We start from the raw sequence: 23954 nt of genomic DNA, 5'->3' as shown, positions 1-23954 counted from the left end.
TGGGACAGTTAAGTGACTTGCTAATGGTGAGACAGGAAGGAAGTGTCAGAGGCTGGGCTGGTAGCCAAGACATCCTGACTCTAAGGCAAACCATTTAACCACTACCAGATTCCTCTCGGTTCCCACTTTTCTTTTTGTTAGAGAGCTAGGATTACATTGATGCAGGGAAAATCTTTGGGAAGAAGGCTCCAGGTACAACCTAGTCTTTGAGAGTTGCCTGGGGCCACTGAGAAATAAAGTGACTTATCCAGGGTTGCTCTGTCAATATATTTCAGAGGCAGAACTTGAACTCAGCTCTTCTTGCTGTAGAGGCTGAAGTCATCTCTTTATCAGTCATTCCAAGTTGCTTCTCATACATATAACTGGCATTTAATAATTATTTGTTGAATTGAATGTCACCTCTCCTCCCAACCAGGAGTTTGCTGGAGCCAGCTTGAATTAATTCTCTCAATTCTATTATCAAATTTTCAGTGTGAGCACCTTTTACCTCAAGAAACCAGAAAACACTACAAATCTGGGCTTGATTTATTATTTTGTTAATCATCAAGATTTAGAAAGTGTTAACAATAAAGATTAAACTTAAAGATGTTTTTTGTACATCCCTGAGAGCTATTTGTTAATATTTACTAGGACCACTGTCCCAGAGCCAATTCTACAATTGGGTTACCATTGGGACAGCTGGATTATTAACCCGAGTAGTTCCTTCCTCTGCCCTATTGTCCCTGTCCACTGTTGTAGAGCCTCCTCCTATGCCTCCAAGCTGCCCCTTTAGCCTGGCCTTCTTTTGGATGCATAGATGGTGTTTTCTTCGCTTCCAGAAATGCTTCATCTGTAAGCAGGGCCAGCTGAAATCCACAGAGCCCAGAACATTAAAGGGATTAGTGTATTGAACCACTAGCAATTAATTTTAGAAAGCTGGAGTCAAGTGAACAGCAGACCACAAGCTCTGGGCCGGTGGCGGTGGTCAGGAGGGGAAAGTGAGGAAGGGAAGATGTTAAGGGAAGAAAATGTGGTTTCATTAGTTTGTTTCAAAGAATCATTCCCCTCCAGCCCTTTTCCCTCAGCTCCCTTACACTGGCCTAAGGCTGCCAAGAACAGAGAGGCACTTTGTTTTGTGGGTGTCAGAATGATGGCCAAGAGGGGCCCAGGGAATGGAGGGGGAGAGGGAGACAAGTGCTCAGTATCATGGGGCTGAGGTGCCATTAGTTCCCGGTCCCTGCTTGGGTAGAGCAGGGAGTAACTGATGGCCATTCCCTGTGCCCCTATAAATGTCTCATAAGAATAATCCATGGCCCCAGAGACCATAAATGCCAACGCAGCAGGCTGGGTTATTTAGAGGGGTTGCAGGGTGATGGGGGGTGGGGAGCGGGCGGAAGGTGGAGGGAACAAGCAGAGACCTATTAGGCTGAACATCAGGGAAACATTTTCCCCTGGCAGTGGGAGCCATTTAGATGAGGAATAAGCTTTCAGGGCCAGAGGGCAGCTTCACTTGCAATCTGAAAGTGAGCTAGGTTCCCCAGGGGGACATCCTGGGTGTAGGCTGACCTCCTAATCTCTGTTCTTAAGGGATGGCCCAGCTATCTCCAATGACATTGCCAGGATCAAGTCAGGAACCACGGGCTCTAAGGAACCATGTTTTAAGTCTGGTTCTAAGGAGGTAACATAACCGTGGCTCTACCTATTACCAGGTATCACCTAGGGCCTCACTTATGCCATCCTTAAAATGGGCATATTCCTCCTTTTTACTTTGCAGACTGGGGTGGTCAGTATACAAGAATTTAAGAGAGCTATGTGCTTTGTAGGAACAAGAAAATCAGATTTAAAACACATCACCCAACTAACCAAGATCAGAGTTATAGCTGCTTTATGGTTTAAGGACTATTGTTGTACGATCACAGATTGAGAGCTAAAAGGGACTTTGGAAGCTATTGAGTCAAACCCCCTCTTTTTATAGTTGAGGAAACTGATGCACAGAGAGGCTGAGACTTGTCAGATACCACAGCTACTTGTATTGGAGATAAGATTTGCACTCAGGTCTTTTCTTCTTCTTTTAATTATAGGATAATCATAAAATGCCAGAGTTGGAAAATTCAGAAAGTATCTTATCCAATATTTAATTTTACAGAGAAGGAAACTGAGGTTTCTCTTTCCTCACTTTGCTCCCAGAAAATGGCTGAGTTCTTCCTTGAGTATCAGATATCATAGGATTTAGCTCTAGAAGGGACGTAAAAGGATATCTATTCTAGATTTTTTTTACTCATTTTACAGATGAGAATGATAAGGACATAGACTTCGAGCTGGAAGTCTATCATTCTAGCTCCATCTCTTCAGTTTAGAGATGAGAAGATAGATGCCTTTTATTGTTTAGTCATTTTCATTTGTATCCAATTCTTTGTGACTCCTTTTGGGGTTTCCTTGGCAAAGATACTAGAGAGGTTTGTCATTTGCTTCTCTAGCTCATTTCATAGATGGAAAAAAAAACCCTGAGGAAAACAGTTTATAAATATCTCAAGCTAGATTTGAACTCAATTCTTTCTGGATCTAACTCCTGCACTCTATCCACTGAGCTACCCAACTACCCTATTAAAGTATAGAGAAGTTAAGTAATAAGATCATAAGTAGGAGAGTTAGGCCTTGAACCCAGGGTTCTCTGAGTCCAAATCCAGAACTCTTTTCACAAGGTTATGTGACCTTAGAAACAGAGCAAGACAGTTCAAGTAAGTTGTCCAGGAGAAGAATGGTTGTAGCCTCCAAAAGTGAACTTTCCCTTTATCCTCTGCCCCAATTTGGGGCCAATTTGTTTATGAAATGAGTCTTTGGGGACTCTGACTTAACAACTACTTCCCCCCACAGGGACCCTCCCTGGCACTGAGCCTGTTCCTAATGAGGCTGAGACAGCACTGCCTTTCAGAGGTCAAACACAGCAGACAAGAAAGAGCTGAGATACCCAGCTCTCCACCCTGCTGCTCTATGCCTGCCCTAATGGAAATCGGCTTTGCCAGGCAAGACCTACAATTTAGGGCCCATTCTATCCTCTCCTATTCAAAAAACTGCAATGGCTCCCTATTACCTCCAGGACCAAATATAAAGTTCTCTGTTTAACATGTAAACGCTTCACAACCTGACTCTTTCCTCCTTTTCTAATCTCTTTAGATTTTATTCCCTTTCAAATTCTCTATGGATTAGCTGCACTAGCCTCATCTATGTGCTTTAATATGGGTTGTTCCCTATATCTGAAATGTTTTCTCTCCTCTCCCTGTCTTCATTCAAGGCTCATTGTCAGTCTCACCTCCTGGAGGAGACTTTCCCTCTGTGCCTATCTCCAGCTTATCTGAGACATGTTTTGTTTGTATGTGGTTACTTATAGGTTGCTTCCCCATTAGTCATGAACTCTTAAGGTGCAGAGACTGTCTTTGCCTTTCTTTGGGTTGCCAGGGCTTAGCATAGAGCCTGGCCTGTTGTAAACATTTAGTAAATGCTTTTTGACTGGCTGACTGACCATGAACAGGAAAGTTCCTTGGCCTAGAGTCAGGGAACATGTTGACTATCCTTCTGTTTCTTTATGAATCAAAATACAAAAGACATTAAAGAAATAAAAAACAGAACACTTGCACAGAAATGAAAACAGGGTGGAGAAAAAGCAGTTAACAGATCTTTTACTCTGTAGGATTATATGCCATCATCCAAACACCCATGGTGAATGGCTCTTCCCTTCTTGTCCCGTTGATATGTAGGACACGATACAAACAAAAATAATTCTCTACAAAACGAAGTACTGATCCCTACATTCTTCAGAGCCTCCCCCACCTCGAGACAGTGAAGTCCTCCTCACCTTAACCCCAAGGTTGATCTTAGGGGTCTGGTGGTTTGCAAAAGGAAACCAGTGAGAATACAAAATATCATAAATTCAGCATCGAGATTTGTAGGCAACTGTAACGCCGGGCTGTCCGCCAACTGGGGACGGTGCTTGCTGCCGGTCCTCAGTCAACCAGAAAGACTTGGGAGGGATGCTGTTGTTGCCTTGTCAGAACTTGGGGTGTCGAAGGGGAGAGTGATCACTGTCCCTCCCTCCCCCACAAAACCACCCTGGGGAAATGAGAAAACCAGAGGTAAAACTAAAATTGTAGGTCGTTTGCTTTGGCGGGGGGAACTGGGTCCCAGGCCGTGAACGATGGCCTACGTTGGGGAAAGAGGATGGGTCACGGAGGACAGAGTCCACGGAAGGAGGGAGAGCAGAGACCTTGCTGAGGAAGCCCCGGAGGGGGCTTGGCCGGCACCATTCTGGCAGGAAGGGTTAGTGTTCCCAGGCCAGGTCTTCGTGGCTGCTCCTGGTGTTCAGAAGGACATGAGTGAGGATGGAATGGAGGTGAACAGTCCTGGTGTGAGGCAGTCCCTGGGGGTGACGATGGGGAGGGGGGGCCTGCGCCTCGACGGCCCCTCCTAGCCCCCAGCTTTGGGGATGAGGCGGTGTCAGTAACCCAGGCAGCCCGCCAGCCACAGAAGGAACCCAGAGCCAAGGAGCGCGGCGAGGTGGGGGCCGGCACAGGAGGCAGGGTCGCAGGCTTGGCCTTCCTCCCCCTGGCAGAGAGGCTGGTCGCACAGCACGCCCTGGAAGCCGCTGGGACAGAGGCAACGCTGGTTCTGGTAGCACGTCCCCCCATTTTGGCAGAGTAAGTATTCATCATCACAGACATTAGCTGGGGAAGGAGAAAGAGAGGGATATGAGGCAGAAAATAAATCCTCCTAAGCCCGAACAAAGCCACGGCTCCTCCAAAACCAACCCAGAGGCAAAAAAAAGTCTGCCTTCTTCATTCTTTTTTCTCCTTTCTTTCATCCTGTCATTAACTTTTACATTCATGTAACTGTAATTTCTGGAAATTCCCTACTTCAATCCAGTCTCCCCACTTCTCCCAGGCCTATTCCCACCCTCAAACAGACTGAGCCTTTATACTTGTAACAAAGAAAAGCAACAAAGTACAAACGACCCAGAGATCAGAGCTGACAGTGTATACAGTAGCCCGCCCCAGTAGTCTGCCGCTCTCTGCCGTGAGGAGACAAGGGCCTTCTATTATCTGTCCTCTGAGGCCCTTATTCCTTTGACGTTATTTCCCCCAAACTCCGGAAAAGTAATTCTCTTGGCCATTTGCTCTCATAGGCTTAAACTAGAAGGATTTTTTTCTCTCTAAGTCAATCAGAATCCCTCTGGCGGTATTCTCCTGATTCCACCCTCTGGAGACTTGTGCAATAGCTTGTGCTCCTGCCCCTGTAGTATTTTCCCTCCGTTTGCCAGATTTGGGCTTCAGTCTCCTCACAGCCTTCTCTTCTCTAGGCTAGAGAACCCTGATTCTTCTCGTCTTCCCTCAGGAGATCCAGCTTCTAGGGAGCCCAAGGATTGCTCGGGGTCAGCCGGTACAAGATGAAATAAGGTCACTGGCAAAAGATTTCAAAGGCAAAACCCACCCACGTGAGAAAGAATTAAAAGTTGGCCTCAGAAGAAGTCAAACCTGGTTCTTATTAGTGTTCTCCACAATCCCGGAAGGGAGAGCATTGAACATAGAAACAATACAGAGAACCAAAGCCTTTCCTCTTTCCCATGGACCAGAGTAGCTGCTGATCGATTGGCCTGATATATACAGCACATACCCCATCACTATCATCACCATCCCCCTCCCTGTCAATCTGGTACATGTACACTTCTCCTTGCCCACCTGCAAGAGGGCAGTAGTGAGTAGGTGGGTACAAGGAGAGAGTCTTGGAGAGAGAGAAATGCAGGGCCCTTCCCCAGTGGAGATTGTCCCTCTAGCAGGGATTCTTAAACCTTTTTTTAAAAGTCATTGACTCCTTTGCTTGAGTGAAGCTGATGGATCTCTTCTCATGATGTGTTTAAATGCATAAAATAAAATACACAGGATTACAAAGGAAGCCAAAGGTTAGTGAGAAGAAAGATGCATTTTCTATTCCCATTCATATTCGGGGATCTGAAATCTATTCACACATTGAGTACAGCTAAAGAACCTCTGCACTAGAAAGACACTCCTCCCCAAACAGCTCCATGTATTCAATCAGAAAGACACACAGAGACACACACAGAGACACGCACTCCCTTTTATTTTTCCCATCTCTATCTTTCCCATATCTCCATTCTATCTCTATCCACTTCTCTATTTTCTCTGTCCTATCTTCAATTCCTGATGGGATCTCATTGGGAGGTTACTCAGACAAGTGTCCTGAATCTTTCCTGAGGTGGGACCTTACTGTCCACACAGTCTGGACATCCCTGTTTTTGATTCTTCCTGCATTTACTCTTGGTCAGCAAAGGCTCTGCTGGTCTGAAAATATTATCTAGATTGGATCATAGATTTATTGGGCAATTTGATGGCTCGATGGATAGAATGCTAGGCTTGGAGTCAGAATAACCTGAATTCAAATGCAGCCTAAGACACTTACTAGTTGTGTGATGGATCTCTTCTCATGATGTGTTTAAATGCATAAAATAAAATACACAGGATTACAAAGGAAGCCAGAGGTTAGTGAGAAGAAAGATGCATTTTCTATGCATTTTTGAGCAAGTCCCTGAACCCTGTTTGCCTCAGTTTTCTCATCTGTTAAATGAGCTGGAGAAAGAAAAATGGCAAACCACTCCTAAGTGGTATCTACCAAGAAAATCCCAAATAGTATCATGAAGAGTTGTATACTACTAAAATGACTGAACAATACAACAACAGATTTAGAGGTGGAAAAGATCTTAGAAATAACTGAGTCTAACTCCTTCATTTTACAATAAGAAAATGAGCCAAAGAGAGAGGTCAGAGAACCAAACCTAATGTGTCTGAATGGGATATAAACTAGATTTTTCTGACTCCCAGTCTGGTGCCATCTACTAGACTACACTTCTTCCATGATGCTAAACATCCTTGTGTTGTTATCTTCCCAACTCAATTCTGTTGGTTCAAATCCTAGTCATTCTTCAAGACCTGATTCAAGCCCTAACCTCTCCCATGACTTTTTCTGACTACTTGAGCCCACACTGATCTCTCCCTCCTCTACAATCCCATCTTTACAGTCTCTATCATGCAATCTGGCATTAGCTATAATCTCTATAGTGTCTAGTAGCGTTCTTTGTTTTGTGCATTTGGGAATGCTTTGCATCCTTACTCAGTTTGAGTCTCTCCATAAATATTGTGTTTGTTATATATATAGGAGGGATGCTTTACTACGTACTGTGTAAAGTTCAAATCCTTCAGCCTGGCATTCAAAGCTTTCCAAAATCTAATGGAAACCTACTTCTCCAACCTTATCTCATAGTACTGTCCTTTGAATATGTTCTACTCCAGTCAAACAGAACAAACTCTCTGCTTTCTGCTTTCTGCTCCTATCCCATGCTCTCCAGCCTTTATTTGGGTTGTTCCTTATGCCTGAAATGTCCCATCCTCCCTTCTTTTTCTATTTAATTCCTCCCCAGGCTATAAAGCCTAGATCAAATGCCACTTCTTCCAGGAAGCTCCCCTGTCCCTAGACATTTCCCACATCCCTCCCTTGAATTTATGTAATACTTTATTTATTTTGTTGTTATTCAGTTGTGTCCAACCCCATTTGGGGTCGTCTTGGTAAAGATACTGGACTGGTCTGCATTGTGTTCCAGCTCATTTTACAGATGGGAAACTGAAGAAGCAATTTTCTGGAGGCAAACAGGATTAAGTGACTTGCCCAAAGCCATACTACTAATAAGTGTCTGAGGTTGGATTTGAACTCAAGGTGAGTCTTACTGACTCCAGGCGGCTGCCCCTACACTTTATTTATACCTTTCTAATGTACTTTCTGTGTTTTATGTTGCATTGTAATTAGGTATGTCTGTTGTTCCCCCTACCAGGCTATTGAGGGGAGAGAAGCTGGGAAGATGGAAATGGCATCTTAGCTACACTTTGTGAACTTCTACACATGTGGACATGACTAGTAAATATGCTGTGGTTCAGTTTGAAATAAAGACATTTGAACTAAATCCCAGAAAAGCAACACAGTCTTATCCCCATTTCCAATCCAATTCCTGGCTTTCCTTCAGCATCTTTTGAGGTATGAATTCAGAGAAACGGAGGTCAAGCTTATGGGTAAACTCCACCCCCACCAACTTACGGAAGCAGCCCTGGCGCCAGTAGTGACTGGGGAGGCAGTCATCACACTTGGGGCCCGCAGCCCCTTCTCGGCACTCACAGTGACCGGTCTCATTGCACCGGTCATTAATAGATCCTATCTGGTTGCAGTTACATTCTGTGCAAACACAGGAAAGAAAAAACAAAACAAAAATAAAACTATGGTCAGTTTTACTTATAGCTCTCCCACTATACAAAACCTCTCTCCTTAGTTCCCTCCCCACCAACTCCCAGCCTCCCATCTCCATTCATTGGAATCGGACCCCAAAAATGGTGCACAGTCTTACCAACCATTTCTCCCTCCCTCTTGTAGTTTAGTTCTGTCCAGCTCTCTGTGACCCCATTTAGGATTTTCTTGGCAAAGATACTGGGGTGGTTTGCCATTTCCTTCTGAAGCCCATTTTACAGATGAGGAAACTGAGACAAACAGGACTAAGTGACTTGCCCAGGATCATACAGCTAAGAAGTATCTGGGATCACATTTGAACTCATGAAGAAGCAATTTTTTTCACCTTGGGCTTGGTCCCTAGTTGCTTATCCCCCTCCCATTTTAGAAGACAGGAGCAAGAAGAAAAGGAAGGGAATATATACTTATTGAGTGCTCCTCCATGCTGAGCACTGTGTTAAGTGCTTTGTAATCTCATTTGATCTTCTCAACAATCCCATAAAGTAGATACCATTATGATTCCCATGTTACAGTTGAGGAACAGAAACCTTCCCCATTGGCACTTGAAGAACTGGCTGTGGGATGCCCTGGGTGTGTGTGTGGGGAAAGGGCACAAGGCTATCAGAGCCGGAAAATGTGAGTTCAAATTCTTAGGTATGCTCTTCTTCTCTGGGCCTCAGTTTCTTTGTCTGCACAATGAGGGAGATTGCACTAGAATGATCTTTGAGTTCCTTCCTGCTCTAAATCCTGTAATCACTAAGCTCCTTTTGAGAGCTTACATTCTCAGAGTCATTGAGGATTCATCCCCAATTACTGTCTAGTTCTTAGCTACAGATGCTGAATTGGTCATTTTGATTTTGAGACATTCATATATTCAACTGCAAGCATTTTCTGCTTATAAATTTCCATTCACCCTTACCCTACCTTCCCACTCCACTCCCTATTATTTCCATCCCACTTACTCCTTCCTGTCTACCATGCTCCTAATCTTTCTTCTAATTCTGGTGGAATCCCTCCTTGTCCTTTCCCTCTGATGTCAGCCTGGGTCCTGTTAGCTCCATCTTCACCCATTTACATGTAGACACAGACAGAACAGACATAGACAGACACACCAACACTCAAAATTGTATTGGATAGGGAAAAGGAAGGGAGGGAGCCCACTATAATCCATCCAGAAGGTTCTGATTCTGCAACCTAACTCTGACCCAGGATGGGGCCAAATACAATTTAGTTTTGATGACCTGAAAGCTAAAGGAATTATCTCCTGTATTCTGGGCTACCCAGAGCCTTAATACAGACTGACAGCTCCAGGCCTAGGGCCCAGGAGAGGATGGCAAAAGGATTCCGACTCTCTCCTTGCAAACAGGCTGTAGGCACTAGAAGTGATGCCCCCAGAGGACAAAGTAGCCAGCCAAAAAGAGCCCAAAGAGCCTAACTGAGAAAAGGTGTGTGCACACGTATGCTCTGGGTTTAGGGGGAGGAAGAGTGGTACCAGCAGTGAAGAGATCAGCCTTCTCCTTTGGTAGAGGTTAAAAACAAAACAAACAAAAAATGAAGGGTAGAATTCGGGCAGCAGAAACCATGTGGCTCTATCCAAGGCCAAGCTATCCAGACATATTCCCATGAGAAGATTTGGAGCATTTATCCAAACTCTTCTTTTAGCAGCTCAGGAAATTGAGGTTTACAAGGGGAAAGTGATTCCCCCCATTCTCTTAAATAGCAGAGACAGGATTTGAATTCAGATCCTCTGGCAGAGTTTCCAGGGATTCAGTCTCCCTCTCCCCCAGAACAAATCAGCCATTAGTTGACTGTGATTGGTCTTCTGGCAGGAAGGAGGCCTCCAACTTTTACTCCCAACCAAAGCATAGCGTGTTTTCCCTCTGGGCTGCCAGTATAGAATCATCCATTTGGTGAAGAAGGTTGGAGTTTTAAGGAAATTTAGAGAATATTTATAAGGAAGAAAAAGCCAATGAAGATGTATGAGAGGGGTGCTTTGGACATTAATGAGTATGGCTATCTTATTTTAGAGATAGAGAAACTGAGATCAAAAAAAGGGGAAAGAACTGGTTCAAGGTCATAGAGATGTTTAGGGACACCTGCAGAATTAAAACCCATCTCTAATAGAATGTCAAAACCTCGAAGGCAGGGTTGTTATTGTTAACCTTGCCAATGGTTATTTTGCCTTGGTTAACCTCGCAATCAGTGCCAATTTCTGGCATAGTGCTTGGTACACTGTAGGTACTCAATAAATACCTTAATAAAAGGGTGCTGTTATTACGTGTCACTGGCATATCATTTGCTTGTTGCTAACCAATACCTTCTCCCCCCTTTCCTCTGGAGTTCACGTGCCCTTCAAAGCCCCCCTGGCTTGCTCATGATGCGACTGGGAGCCTCTGAGTCTGGCCATCAGCACGAGGCGGGGCCACTCACCAATGCAGACGTTTTCATCGTCCAGCTCGGCGGAGCCGTTGCGGTAGTAGCCCAGGCGGCAGTGCTGGCAGTGCTGGCCCCGGGTGTTGTGTTTACAGCTCACACAGGTCACCACATTCAAGAAGTCAATGTAGCTACAACGATTGGAATGACCATAACACTCGCAGTCTGCCAAGAGGCGAGAAGAGGAATCAGTCCCACACAGGCCTTGTAGCCAGGTGTGTCACCATGGCTGAGGGGGACCTTTATTTTGCAGAGGTTAAAAAAGTGGAGGCAGGACCCAAAGAATTCAAGTAACTTGCTCAGAGTCATTCAGCAAGTTAGAGGCTCTCCCCTGGAATAAGCATCTGGGTCTCTAAGCTAGAATTCTCTTGCCCCATAGTTCTCTAGGTTTCTTGCTACACAAATCTGGGTAATCCAGGGGCACAGGGCTCCAGAGTGTGGAATAATCATTCTAATCTGCTTCCAAAAATCATAGGTGGCTCTTGGAACTAATGGACAAATCCTCTTTGGGATCAGTTTTGAGGTTGTTTTAAGTCTCCTCTGAGGAAGAATGTCTTTCAGAAAACTTTCCTGTATAACAAGAAGCAGTCTTTTGGCCAGCACCAAACGTTACACTTAATCTTTGAGGAAGACTCCTGGACCTGGGGCTTTGGGGAAAACCTTCATAATCCTCAGGCTTTGGGGGGAAAGGCTAGGAAATACACTTTTAGAAAATATGGCCTAAAGCACAAGGTACAGGAAAGTATCGATCCATTTAGGATTTCCTATGCTGAAGTGGGCCCCTGACTTGCCAATTCCTATGGCAGGGATGGGGGGAACAGTGGAATCCAATGAAGATGAAGAACCAGGTCTTGACCAGGTGGGATTGACAGACCTTAGAAAGGAGTAAGCATGCAAGGAATAGATGGAATGGGCAGATAGCCACAAAAATTGGGGCAGTGAATTGAAGTCACATCAAACACAACAGAATGGACAAGGAGCTTCCCCACCCATGCTGCATTGGAAACAGGAACCTGGAAACATAAGCTCTCCCCAGAAAGGATGGGAAAAGAAGGAGGAGGCATTAGCCATGTTAACTAGGACAGGCTTTCTCATTAGACAATTCCATAAACCTTTAGCTCACCTGTCCCTGGATTAGTCTTTATTCCAGCCTCAGGACAATTATATTTGTTTCATCATCTTTGTACGTCCAGTGTTTAACACAGTGCTTGGCACATAGTAAACACTTAATAAATCATTCTTACTGGCTCCCTAATGCTTGAGGTAGTTTCTTCCCCTTTACCACCCCTCCAATCTTTCCCTTAGAGTTCTGGGAAGTTAAAAGAGAGTCTAAGATTAGAATAGATCTGCTAAAAGAGTAAGGTAAATTCCATCATGTCCCAAGTGAGTGTCCAGGGACTGGAAGTTTTGGTCATGTTTCTCTAGTGATGACATCATTAAAGGAAGGGATTTGGGATGGAGAGGGTAAGGTAGTGAGGAAGAAGAGGCTGGAGCATATCTCAGGAAATGAGGATCTGCCTTTAGAAACACTGGGCAAAATGTCTAAATAGCCTCTGAGGTTTACCCATCCTAAGGGAGTTTTACTTTCTACTGGGAAGGAATTACACTATTTATAGTGCATAATTACAATAAAAAATGTTTACAAGGTACTCTCCCCCAAATTGCTGTATGAAGTGCTTAGTATTAAGTATTATTGTCCTCTTCACATGTATAATTGATAGCATATTGCTTGCCTTCTCAATGTTTAGGGAAGGGCTCATGGAGAGAGAAAATCTAGAACTCGAAACTTTAAAAATGAATGTTAAAAGTGTAATTGTAAATATTTTTAAAAACTATCATTTGTGTATTTATGTATCTATGTATCTACCCATCCATCCACCCACCTGCCCATCCATTCATTTATCTATCTATCTATCTATGCACACATTATTATAACTATTCTAAGGATGAGGAAACTAAGCTTCAAAGAAATTTGTCCATAGGCATACAGCTTATGAGTGTCAGAGCTGGAATTCACCCCAGATCTTCTGATGCCTTTATTCAGGGCTATTTCTACTACTACATCATGTTCTTGTTTATGACAAGGAAAATCCCACTACCTTGAAAACATAAATAACTTTGAAAATGCCTCTTCCATCTGAAGAAAGAGAAGATTCATTCTTGACGTCTTGGGGAGTATGGGGTCTCTGGGGTACTCAAGGAGAGACAAGGATTCCAGTCTCTACATTCCCAGAGGATGCTTGGCAATGCTCTTTACCTCCAAGAGAGACTAAAAAGATATAACTTTGATATAGCTCATTACTCCAATCTTATTCTGTGGACATGGTCTGTGCTAACAGCCACATTATCACCAACCAAGACCACATCATCTTGTATCCAAGATGGTAGCAAGCAGACCCAGTCTCTTCCCTGCCACTAAGCCAAGGGGTTCCCAAGCCCCTACTTCCTGGAGGAACCCAATAGAAAAGAGATGTCAGGAAAAGATTTCTACTTTAAGCATGGCAGTTCAAAGCCTGAGTCCAACTCTATAGGGTTGGGAGGAACATAGAGAAAAAAACCAAAAAAGACATTTGACTTTTGCTCAGCTGTGTAAATGGATGTTCACAGTCCGGCTCCCAAAATGGCCTTTTGGGACTCTAGTCTCTTCGTCCTGTTGGGCTGTTTGGTCTGGCTTCCTAATGCTGCCTTAATGCTCTCCTCTGAGCATCCATCTCTTTCCCCTCTTACCTTTGAATACTTCAATGGGCACCACTTGAGGAGATTTAGGCTTGAGCTGGAAAAGTTTGGAGATCTTGGCAGGGACAGCAACAGTGGTGATGGCTTGGAGAAACAAGAGATAAGCTCTTTTTATCACTTTCCCTAAGGTCTCTGGATATACAGGACAGGAAGCCATGAAAAGGCCACTGTTGGCCTTATCAGAGGCTTAGAAGAAGCCATTCAGGCAGAGAGAATTTAAATAATTGGTTGCAGATCAGACAACAAAGTCAAAAAAAGGCTCCAGATCTGCCTGATTCCCCTTTCAATACATCCTCTATAGATCTGCCAGATTAATCTTCCTAAAACACTGATTTTAAATGTGCCATTCCCTTTAAAACTTCCAGTGGCTCCCCATTTCCCACAGAATACATTTCAAACACCTACCTTTGCAATTCAATACTTCTATTAAAGGTAATCAAACCATCTTTATTCTGATTTGTTCCTAGACTCCAATCCAACTGCTTTATTTATTCTCTTCTGAAGAAATTAGATTCTTTCCTACTTTGAGCCATTTTTTCACACTCTTATCAAGACCCAAGACTGGAATATCTTCTTCAATTAATTATATGTCCTGTCTTCTAGCATTTAAGACTCAGTTCAAACCACACTTTCCCTCCTACTCAAAGTGAATCCTCTCTCCTTTGCATGCTTAGGACACTTGACAGATACTATTGAAAAAACACAGAATTACGGAATAGTAAAGTTGGAAGGAATTAGTGATGATCTAGTTAGTCCACCCTCTTCATTTTATAGAGCAGAAAAACCAAGATCCTTCAAGAGAAAAACACTTGACCACAGCAAAACAGTGGTTAGACTAAGATGTCTAGAACCCTGGGCTTTTGGACCCCAATCCAGTGATTTTTATACTATCTCATGAATTTTACACATATTTCAGCTAGACTATAAGCTCTTGGAGCACAGGCACTAGGTTCTATTTATCTGTGTATTTTCCACAGTGCCTAACACACAACCCATATTTGATAATGTGTTGAACGAAAAGGGATCTTACTCGTCAATTGGTTTTATTACTTTTTTAAAAAAACAATGAAAATATTGAGGTTCTGAAAAGTAATGCTATCTGTTGAAAGTTAAATAAGTGAGATTCCAAACTAAGTCCTCTGACTTAAAATTATTTCTAAGGATGATGAAAAAGGCTCTAGGACATCAGTTTCTGCTTCCCTTTCAGGTACCAGATATCCCACCTCTTTAGAATAGGAGAACTGTCCCAGGCTAGACCATTGGACCCCATCAAAAATCATACTTTGACCCCCCCAGTGTTCTCTAAGCCAGAGCCATTATTTACCTATGGTTCCCCATCACAGTAATGTCTAATATTGGCATCCAGTTCTGGGAGCTGTTGACCAGCAGAGGGTGCTGAAAGCCTTGATTTATTCTTTGTACTTCCGTAGAAACACAAAGAAACCTCATTTTCTGGCAGGTGGGAGACTCAGTCTGGTGAGCCTTAAGACCCAAGCCTTCCATGATTTCCCAGTTTGGAAACAACTCCTTTCTTAGGGCTAAAGATGCTCATCTTTCTGATCAGTAGCAGGAATGGCAGGGAGGGAGCAGGAAACTTATTAAGAGCTGAGGAAGTTAGCCTAGTACTGCCTCTGACTCCTTTAGGTAAGTCATTTCCCTTCTTTGGACCTTAGTCTTCTCATTTGTAAAATGGGAGTGATAACCCCTGCCTTCTCCCTTCTCACAGGGTACTATGGTGAGGACAAAATGAGATAATGGATGTGAAAGTGCTTTCAAAACCATCAAACATGATTTAAACCGTGAAGGAAGGAAAATAAGAATTTACACTGCACCTCCTATGTGCCAGGCACTGGGTTGAGCGCTTTACAAATAGCTCATCTGATCCTACAACAATCTGTAAGGTGGGTGATATTATGGCATCCATTTATAGTTGAGGAAATTGAGGCTAACAGAGTTATATGACTTGCTCATGGTCATACTCCTGAGGTCAGAGGCCAGATTTGAACTCAGGTATTCCTGAGTCCAGGTCCAGTACTCTCTCCACAATGCTACCCAGGGGTATTTATGTGACCCTGGGCAAGTGACCTGTTTGGCCTTTGTCTCCTCATCTATAAAATGAAAGGGCTTGGACTTGATGATCTTTGTGCCTTCTAGTTCTGAATCTTGAGATTTCCCATCATTACTTAGCACAAAAAGGCCAGAGATATGTTCAGTTCAGCTCTTCCCCCATGAGAAACCAGAAAAGTAAAAATTTCCACCTGTCTTACATGACTCTTGTCTTTCCATCTGCCTTCTTACCTCTTCTCTCTGCATATTTTCTATTGTGACAAGATCTTAGATTTCAAGCCAGAAGGGAGGAAGGTGCCATATTGGGAGGGTCTGGAAGGGACCTTCACACTTCATGGGAAGTGCTACAAGTGCCCAGATTCTATCATAAATCTTTTGACTCCAAATCCAGGCATTTTTCACCCTAAATTCTAACCTCTTTGGCTTTGCATTCTAAGCCCTGGCATTATTTGGCATCATATCTAAAACAACAATAACAACAACCGTGATAATTCAAATTTCTCCAGTGGTTTCCAGTCTCTAACGCGCTTCCTTCATGAGTAAGCATGAAAGGTGGGCAGCAGGCAAGTTTACCCCTCCTTTTCTGTCCCTGTTTTCTTTTCTGTACCTGTCCCTTCTTCCCAGAATACCACCCTGTCTGTTCCCCGGGGTTGGTTTCTTCATTGATTTCCCCTTCTAACAGCAGCTCATTCTTGATCCTGCTACTTCCTCTAAATGAGTAGCTTTCCTTATTCCTTATCAAACCCCTCCCCATCCTTCAAGGCCCGGCTTGTCTTACTGAATTCCTCTGACTCCCTGGATCACTTAGTCTATACGTCATCATCTAGCACTCGGTCTTTGAACACAGAATTCCTCCACTCCAAAGCTTTCCATTATCCTCCCCCAACCCCATCATTTCTTAACTAGAGTCATGTAATCCAGGATTAAAGATTTGCTTTTATGTATTTTTGTCTCTTTAACTCTACATCACCTATAATGTGACTGGCACAGAAAAGGCACGTGGCAGGTGACACATACTTGTTAAGTGACTTATACTTGCACACATATATGCAAATATATACATACACACATATATCCATGTATAAGGATTACTTTTCCCCAATAAAATTGTGTGCTTTATTTAAAAGGCACAATGGAAAGATAAACATTAGCTATAACTCTTATCCATATATATACAAAAAAGGCAGCCACATCACCTGCCAGGTGAAAGCTGAGGCTAGCCAAGCATGGCTGAGGTCAGGACAGCTGCTGGCTTCTCCCCAGTGATCCCTATCAGCGAGTATTCACTTTTCTGGAACTGGGTGGACATCATAGCCACAACCCGGTAAGGGGAATAGGTGTAGGAGACATTGGGAGGATCCCTGGGTGATCTCAGGTGTCTCCTGGGAAGAGGAGGCCAGATGCCATAGAAATCTCAGAGTAAGCACCCTATTCTCAGAGATTCTCAGAGCAAGCCTATTGACCTGCTGAATGGTCTTATCCCCAAAACAAGCCAGGCTCATGGGATTAGAATTAGGCTATTCCGGTGACCTTTCAGCCAGATATATTTCCTTTCCAAAGCAGGTGGGTCAATCTCTCAGATGCTGGTTTGGGTGGACAACTCAGTAGCACACTCTTCCCTGTCTTCTCCAGGGCAATTCAATAATGCAGAGAGCCCTCACTGGCTCTGGTATCTGAGGACCTGGTTTCAAATTGTACCTTTGACACCACATGCTTGACCTCAGATAAATCATTTAATCTCCATTGGCTTTAGGATCCTAAATGAGGGGACTGGATGAGATAGCCTTGGAGGTTCGCTCCATATCCATGACCCTAAGTCTCTAAGTGCATGGGATCATATCCCCATAGGAGTAACTCCTACCCTAAATTATCTGGGTTACTCTTACAATTCCCTGCCTTTTTCTTAGGGGAAAAGGGAGCTCCATCCTATGTAGTACTCTGAAAGAGACAAGTACTTAGTAGTGCTCACTGAATGAATGAAGAAGGAACCACAGCATCTCATTCCACCCTCAGTGACATATCTTACATAAATGTCTTCTCCTTTCCCTACTCCCTAGTAGTTCTACTCAATATTAGTCCTCTTTATGAATGATCATCAATGGATTTCCCATCGGGAAAAATTAGATCTTCTTCCATAACTTCTCATTTTAAACTATTTCTGATAGATTTAACAAGTGACATTTTTGTGTCACTTTCACTTTTGTGAAGCACTTCACATACAAGTTTCATTTGGACCTCACAACTAGCCTGTGAAGTAAGGAGACTACTGATAGTAATATTTCCATCTTATAGATTTAGAAACTGAGGCTGAGAGAAGTCAAACAGTTAGTAAGTGTATGTATGGCAGGACTTTAAATCAAGTTTTCCTAATCCCAAGTTCAGTGCTCCATCCCCTTCACAATGCTGCTGCTCTAACTACAAAGGGAACACTGTAGGGAACACACTCTCCCCTTCTCTGATCATTAGGAACAGAAACCAAGGTTGGACTAGCTCCACCAGGAGGTTAAAGAAATTTTCATGGTGCCCTGGTTAGAGCTCTCACCTAGTGATCTGTGATGTTTCAGGAATATCTCTTAGGAAGATAATAATAATAAAGGTAGCATATAAAACTTTGCAAAGGTTAACTCATGGGGAAAGAATTTTTTTAGGATAGCACTCTGAGCTGAAAGGGGTTTTAGAGTCCATTAGGAAGCTGAGAGGAGGGAGAGGGGAGAAAGATAGAGACAGACAAAGATAGAGACACCGAAATCAACACAAAGGACAGATAGAGAAGGGAGGGGAAGGGAATGAAAAGGAAAAGAGAGAGGAAGGGAAAAGGAAGGAGAGACAGATAGACACACAGAGAGACAGAAACAGAGAAAGATACAGAAACAGAAAGAGGAAGGTTAAATGGAGAGAGGGAGGGAGAGAGGGAGAGAAAGAAAGAGAGAGAGATAGAGAGAGAGGAAAAAATGAGCAAGGGAAGGGAGAGACAGACAGATAGACAAACAAAAACAGAGATGAGAGAGAGAAGGTTAAAGGGAGGGAGGGAGGGAGAAAAAGAGAGAGAGAAAGAAAGTGAGCAAGGTAGAAAGTAGCAAGGAAAAGAGAGAGAGAGGGAGAGAAGGAGAGCGGGAAAGTGAGAGAACCAAAAAATAGAGGTACAGAAAGCTAGAGATAGAGAAGGGGAAGAGACAGAGACAGAAAGACAGACACACAGAAATATGGAAACAGATAAACAAAGACAGAGAGAGCAAGAGTGCCACAGTGACCTAGGAGACACTCCTCCAAGGGCATTCCCTGACAATTTTTTATTCCTTTGAGGTCCAGTAATAGTACCCAGGAGATGTTGTAATCAGCAATAAATATGTCCCTACCTTCTGTCTTGGTGTTAACCTTGGGCATAGGGGTGCCCATCTGCAGAGGGGCAGCTGTTGAAGAACTGGTCCACTCTCATGTAGGAACAAGAGGAAAGTCCAGTTACAAGGTGAAATAAGGATTAGGACTAGGAGGTCCCAGTGATATACTCAATTGTTCCCTAATAATGGTGTTATGGATTTAAACTCCATATTCCATGATGTACCAGGAATGGCTGTGTCTACACTGGTTGATTGGATCCAAGTCCAGATGAATGGCATCTACACCATTACAATCTTTGGCCTCATTTGATTTGATTCCATCTGCAATAGTGCATATTCTCTTCATCTCCTGGATGGGTCTTTTGCTTACTTAGAAGTCCAGATATATAGAAGTCTTGGAAGGTTCAATTCAATTCCTAAATTATCTAATCAATATACAACACAATCTATCTACACTGCCAAATGTAGACCCAGCCACTCTTGGGGAAACATAGCACTAGAAGCACTAGAAGCAATACCTTCAGCAAACATTTGCTAAAGAGCAAAATTATTCCAATACATATTTCTGTTCCCACATTAGACCTGACTTCTAAGTCACCATGAAAGGATCTCTGTCCCTTTGTCCAAATCTTGAGTTTTCTCAGAAGAAGGTTAAGTTGCAGCCAACTCTTCTTGACCTCATTTGGGGTTTGGTTTGGTTTGGTTTTGCAAAGTTACTGGAATGATTTATTTCCTTCTCCAGCTCAATTTACAGATGAGGAAACTGAGGCAAACAAGAGTAAGTGACTTGCCCAGGATCATATAGCTAGAAAGGATCTGAGGCTAGATTTGAATTCAGGTCTTACTGACTGCAGGCCAGGCATTCTACTTATTGAACTCACAATAAATTGTTATTCATTCATTCATTCATTCATTTGGAAGTATTTCATCACATTTAACCAAAATTCATTTCTCTTCAGAGTCTAATCATTGCATCTAACCTGGCTTTCTGAGGCTAAGCAAGGACATTCTTCCTCTTCTCATATGATAGCTTTTCAATTGCTTGAACATGCCTCTAGCCTATGTCCTTATTTCCTCTAGCCAGTCCCCATAAAATACAAACTCAAGGCTCTTTATCATCATAGATGTCCTCCAGTCAAACTCCAAAATACTATGTTGCTCATTTTGGGGATCTAAATGAAGAACATGATGATGGGAAGATGGAGAGGGGGTGGAGGAGGAGGAGAGAGAGAGAGACAGAAAAAGAAAGAGAGAGACAGGGCAAGGAGAGAGAAAGAGAGAGAGAGAAAGGGAGAGAGAGAGGGAGAGAAGGGGAAGAGAGAGAGGGGAGGGAGGAAAGAAGAGAGGGGGAGAGAGGGGAGGGAGAGAGAAAGAGAGAGAGAGAGAAGAGAGAGAGAGAGAGAGAGAGAGAGAGAGAGAGAGAGAGATCTCCTTTGCTCAGTTTCAAAGGATAAACCCAGAGGGACAAGATCGAAATTTGATTTTTCTGCTCCTTCGAGGGATTACAAACAACAGCAACTGGTAGAGTATAGAAAAAAAGAATCTAATGTCTAAAAAGTGCAGGGTACTTTTTAACTGGGAGCTGGAAGCCTTTGGTATCAAATTGATATTAATATGGTGTTCAATGAGGAGAGGAGACCGCCCTCCTCAAATTGGCAAGGGCTTAATTAGAGTCATAATAAAAACCAGCCCTGAAGGCATTTTGCTTTTTAATCATGCACATATATCACCCCTCCTCCTCCTCCTGCTAAACAGGAAAAAACGAAGAACAGTTTCTCAGAGTCCATCCTGACCAGCAATCCTGTCTCTGGTTTCTCTGAGTCCCTGCCTATGCACATGCTGACAGGCGGAAGGGCAAAGCAGATGATCCAGGTGTTTGGAATTTTCCTCTTTGTGTCCATAGCACTTAGTACAGTTTTGTCTGTTTGTTTTTTGCACATAGTACACGCTTAACAATGATTTATCTCTGGTTCATTTGGGAAGTCCCAGCTGGACTTGGGCCAAAGGGCTGGAATTACATATTTAGAGGTGCTGAGATGGCCCAAGAAATTTTTCTGGCTTGGTATCTGGAGAGAAAAAAGAATACACACAGAAAATGACATCCAGATTTCCAGGATTCCAGGTTTTTCTGGGAACGTTCTCAGGTGCTTCTGAAAAGTGTTCACTCAGGAAACCTGAGATATATGCCAGGGCCATATGGAGGATGTGATTGCGCCTCTCTTGTTACTTCTCAAGGTGCTGGGGTGCTGGGGGCTCTCCCAGGGAGGAGTGCCAGGAACAGGGAGGGCCAAGATCCCGGGTATTGGCAGGAACAATAGAGTCACATAACAAGTACTCTAAGATTGTTTGTGGATAATATGAACTGATGAGTTAAACAGTGGTAAGGATGGAGCTGATAAAAACAGTGATTCAGAGGAAGATGATTTTGCATGGACCCAGACACCTTATCCTTCAGGACTTGTGCTAACTGAAGTCTATCTTCGAGACTGGAATCTTAGCCTTCTTTCTGATGGGAAGTAAATCACTTTATTTCTCTTAGATGCAATTTCTTCATTTTTTAAAATGAGGAAGTTAGACTAGATGGGCTCAAAGACTTCCAGGGCAAAATCTGTGATTCTCTCCACTATTGACTTCTTCAGGAGGAAAATTTATTTTCTGGGTCTGGAAATGTTTACAATGTTCCCCACATTATCAATCTGTTAGTCCCATTATTTTGAGGGCTTCCATTAGCTGGATGCACTGGGCTTATTAAAATGCCTCTTTTTCTTGAAGCTCCCCGATTATTCCCTCTATCCCCTAATCAACCCTTGCCTGTGCTCTCTCCCAGGAAAAGGTTCTTAACCTTTTTTATGGGAGGGAGGTTCATGGACCCCTTAGACAGTCTGGTGAAGCCTATAGACCCCTTCTCAGAATACATCTTCAAATTCATGGGATTTGGGATTACATGGGATTACAAAAGAAACCATCCTTTGGAAATAGAGATGCAATTTTTTCTGTTCAAATTTCTAGACTTCAGCAATCTCTCCATGGATTTTGGATTAAGAACTCATGTTCTTAGCACTTATATGGACAAAGTTCCCAGTACAAGATTCTTAGGTTCCTGAAGGTAGAAACTGTGTCTCTGATTTCTTTTCTCTCTTTCTTCCAAAGCAAAGAATCCTTTTGCAAGATGTAGCACAAACTAGCAACTAGAAGCCTAGTACTAAGATTGTACGTTAAATCTCTTGGGCTCTCAGACCCTCTGGAACACTTCACTCACTACAATCAGTGAGGTCCCCAAGGCCAAGAGGCTCCCTTGACATACCTGGACTTCCCTGAGTTCTTCCACCTGCCCTGGTAACAGGCTGCTCACTGGGAGTAAACCCTGAGTGCAGAGGCGGCAAGACAGTAGGCAAAAGAACAAAAACCCATAAATCATATTAAACAAAGGATATCATCTTCTAGGGATGAGGGGGATTCTCCTATGGTCTTACCACGCCATCTCCTCCCCTACTTTGACCTCCCAAAGCTCACAAGCTAAAAGCAACAGGGAAACTCAACTTAAAGTGACTGCTCTAGCTCTAGCTTTTACTTCCAGAGACAATGCATTCAACCCAAGCAGTTGAGGAGGGTCTGCCTGTTAAGACTCTTACAAATGGAGGAATGATTGGGATGAGGAGTAGAAATCTGTTATGTGTTTTGAAGGAAAGTTTCTTGATTCCTGATCCTTCCATTCCCCCAAGACTGTCACAGAGGAGTGCCCTGACCTAAGGACCACCCTCTTAGCATTCTTGTCCCACTTCCCCCTCACTCTAATCCCATTTTCCTTTTTATGAGGATGCACTTAAACTGTTTCCCCCAGTAACTTTAGAAACAAAAAGAGGGATTCCCCTTGTCTTTTCCCTTAACCAGTCAATGCATGTCTCTTACTCATCTACCTCAACTCTTAATAACTGAAAAATTCACTTTCCATGCTTGGGACCTTTGAGATCATATTAAATTAGTTCTCCATCTAAATCTTGCGTTTTAAAATGGCAGTAGGTCTGAGGATGCTGGGGACATTGCTCAGCTGGACTAGGAAGAGGAGAAAGCAGGTTAGTCAAGTAATAATCCAGTTCCCAACCAGTTAGACTAAAAGAGCAAGGGAAACCACAGAGATTCTCCCTTTCCTCAAGTGACCTCCATTCATTTAGTTCTATTGACATGACTTGGGGAAGCCACGTGTCAGATTTCCAGGGACCCAGGGACCCAGCTCATGTCAATTTTACCAATAAGGTGTCCAGACAATGATGCTGTCAGGTTTGAGAGAACATCACTTAGTGACTCTTTTCCTTCTCTTTCCCTCCTGAAAATATGGTAAACAACCAAGAAGATAAGGTTTTAAATTCCTGTCCAAACTGGCATTTAATCCCCACAACAGAGATCTGCTATAGAAGGGCTTCCTTTACTGGGTGGGAACTTGGAGTAGATAATCTATAAGGTCTTATTCAGTTCCAAAAGCCAATGGCTCTAAGAGTCTGTGAATCAATAAGCAGAGTAATTTCTTCTCTGGTGTCACAAGGTATACTATGGAGAAAGGTAACTATCTAAAATGAGTTAGAGCAGCCAGGATTATTTGCTGAGCATTATTGGGAAATGGGGGTGAGTGGGTGTCTAATTTCCAATACCTACCTGTGGATTGTTGGGTGCTGGGAAGGGTGAGGGCTTGTGTGGTGGGGGTTGTGGGAGTAGATGTGGTGCTGGCCACCCTGGGAGCCATTGTGGTGACAGTGGCCTTGGGGATAGTGACCTTCGGTGGCCGACTGATTCCTGGCGAGACATGGGAAAAACAAGAAGGGGCGGATGGAGAAAGGGAATTGGACGGAAAGGGAATGATCATTTCAAAAATAACATCTATTCCTTGTAAGACATTAGGAGAGATCATAAGACACATGTCTCCTATTGGATCCAAGATCATTCTCATGATGGTTTTTTTTTTTACCTTTACCAAAAACCCGAGCAAAGGGGGAGTATGGTAGGTAGTTGCTTAGGACTGAGCCCTGAAGAATAGGGGTTGGGGCCATGGTATGGTCCCCTATAGCCCATGAA

The 23954-nt window shown here is 43.3% G+C and overlaps 1 protein-coding gene across 2 annotated transcripts in view; it reads right to left on the bottom strand.

Annotated features, from left to right (window-relative positions):
* Window positions 1–3630: 3630 nt before the first annotated feature.
* Window positions 3631–23954, bottom strand: part of NTNG2 (netrin G2) — a 101802-nt gene continuing 81478 nt past the window's right edge. The window contains exons 6-10 of one of the 2 annotated variants that reach the window (XM_051980222.1): window positions 23538–23675; window positions 13474–13566; window positions 10744–10911; window positions 8131–8265; window positions 3631–4697 (exon numbers count right to left, since the gene is read on the bottom strand). In XM_051980222.1, coding sequence (XP_051836182.1) covers window positions 4471–4697; window positions 8131–8265; window positions 10744–10911; window positions 13474–13566; window positions 23538–23675 — 761 coding nt within the window. In that variant the 3' untranslated portion in view covers window positions 3631–4470. The remainder of the gene's footprint in view (window positions 4698–8130; window positions 8266–10743; window positions 10912–13473; window positions 13567–23537; window positions 23676–23954) is intronic. The other variant, XM_051980223.1, reaches the window with a different exon arrangement.

This window comes from Antechinus flavipes, chromosome 2, assembly GCF_016432865.1.
Source record: "Antechinus flavipes isolate AdamAnt ecotype Samford, QLD, Australia chromosome 2, AdamAnt_v2, whole genome shotgun sequence".
Classification (NCBI taxonomy): Eukaryota; Metazoa; Chordata; class Mammalia; order Dasyuromorphia; family Dasyuridae; genus Antechinus; species Antechinus flavipes.
This window is presented reverse-complemented; position numbering and strand designations above follow the sequence as displayed.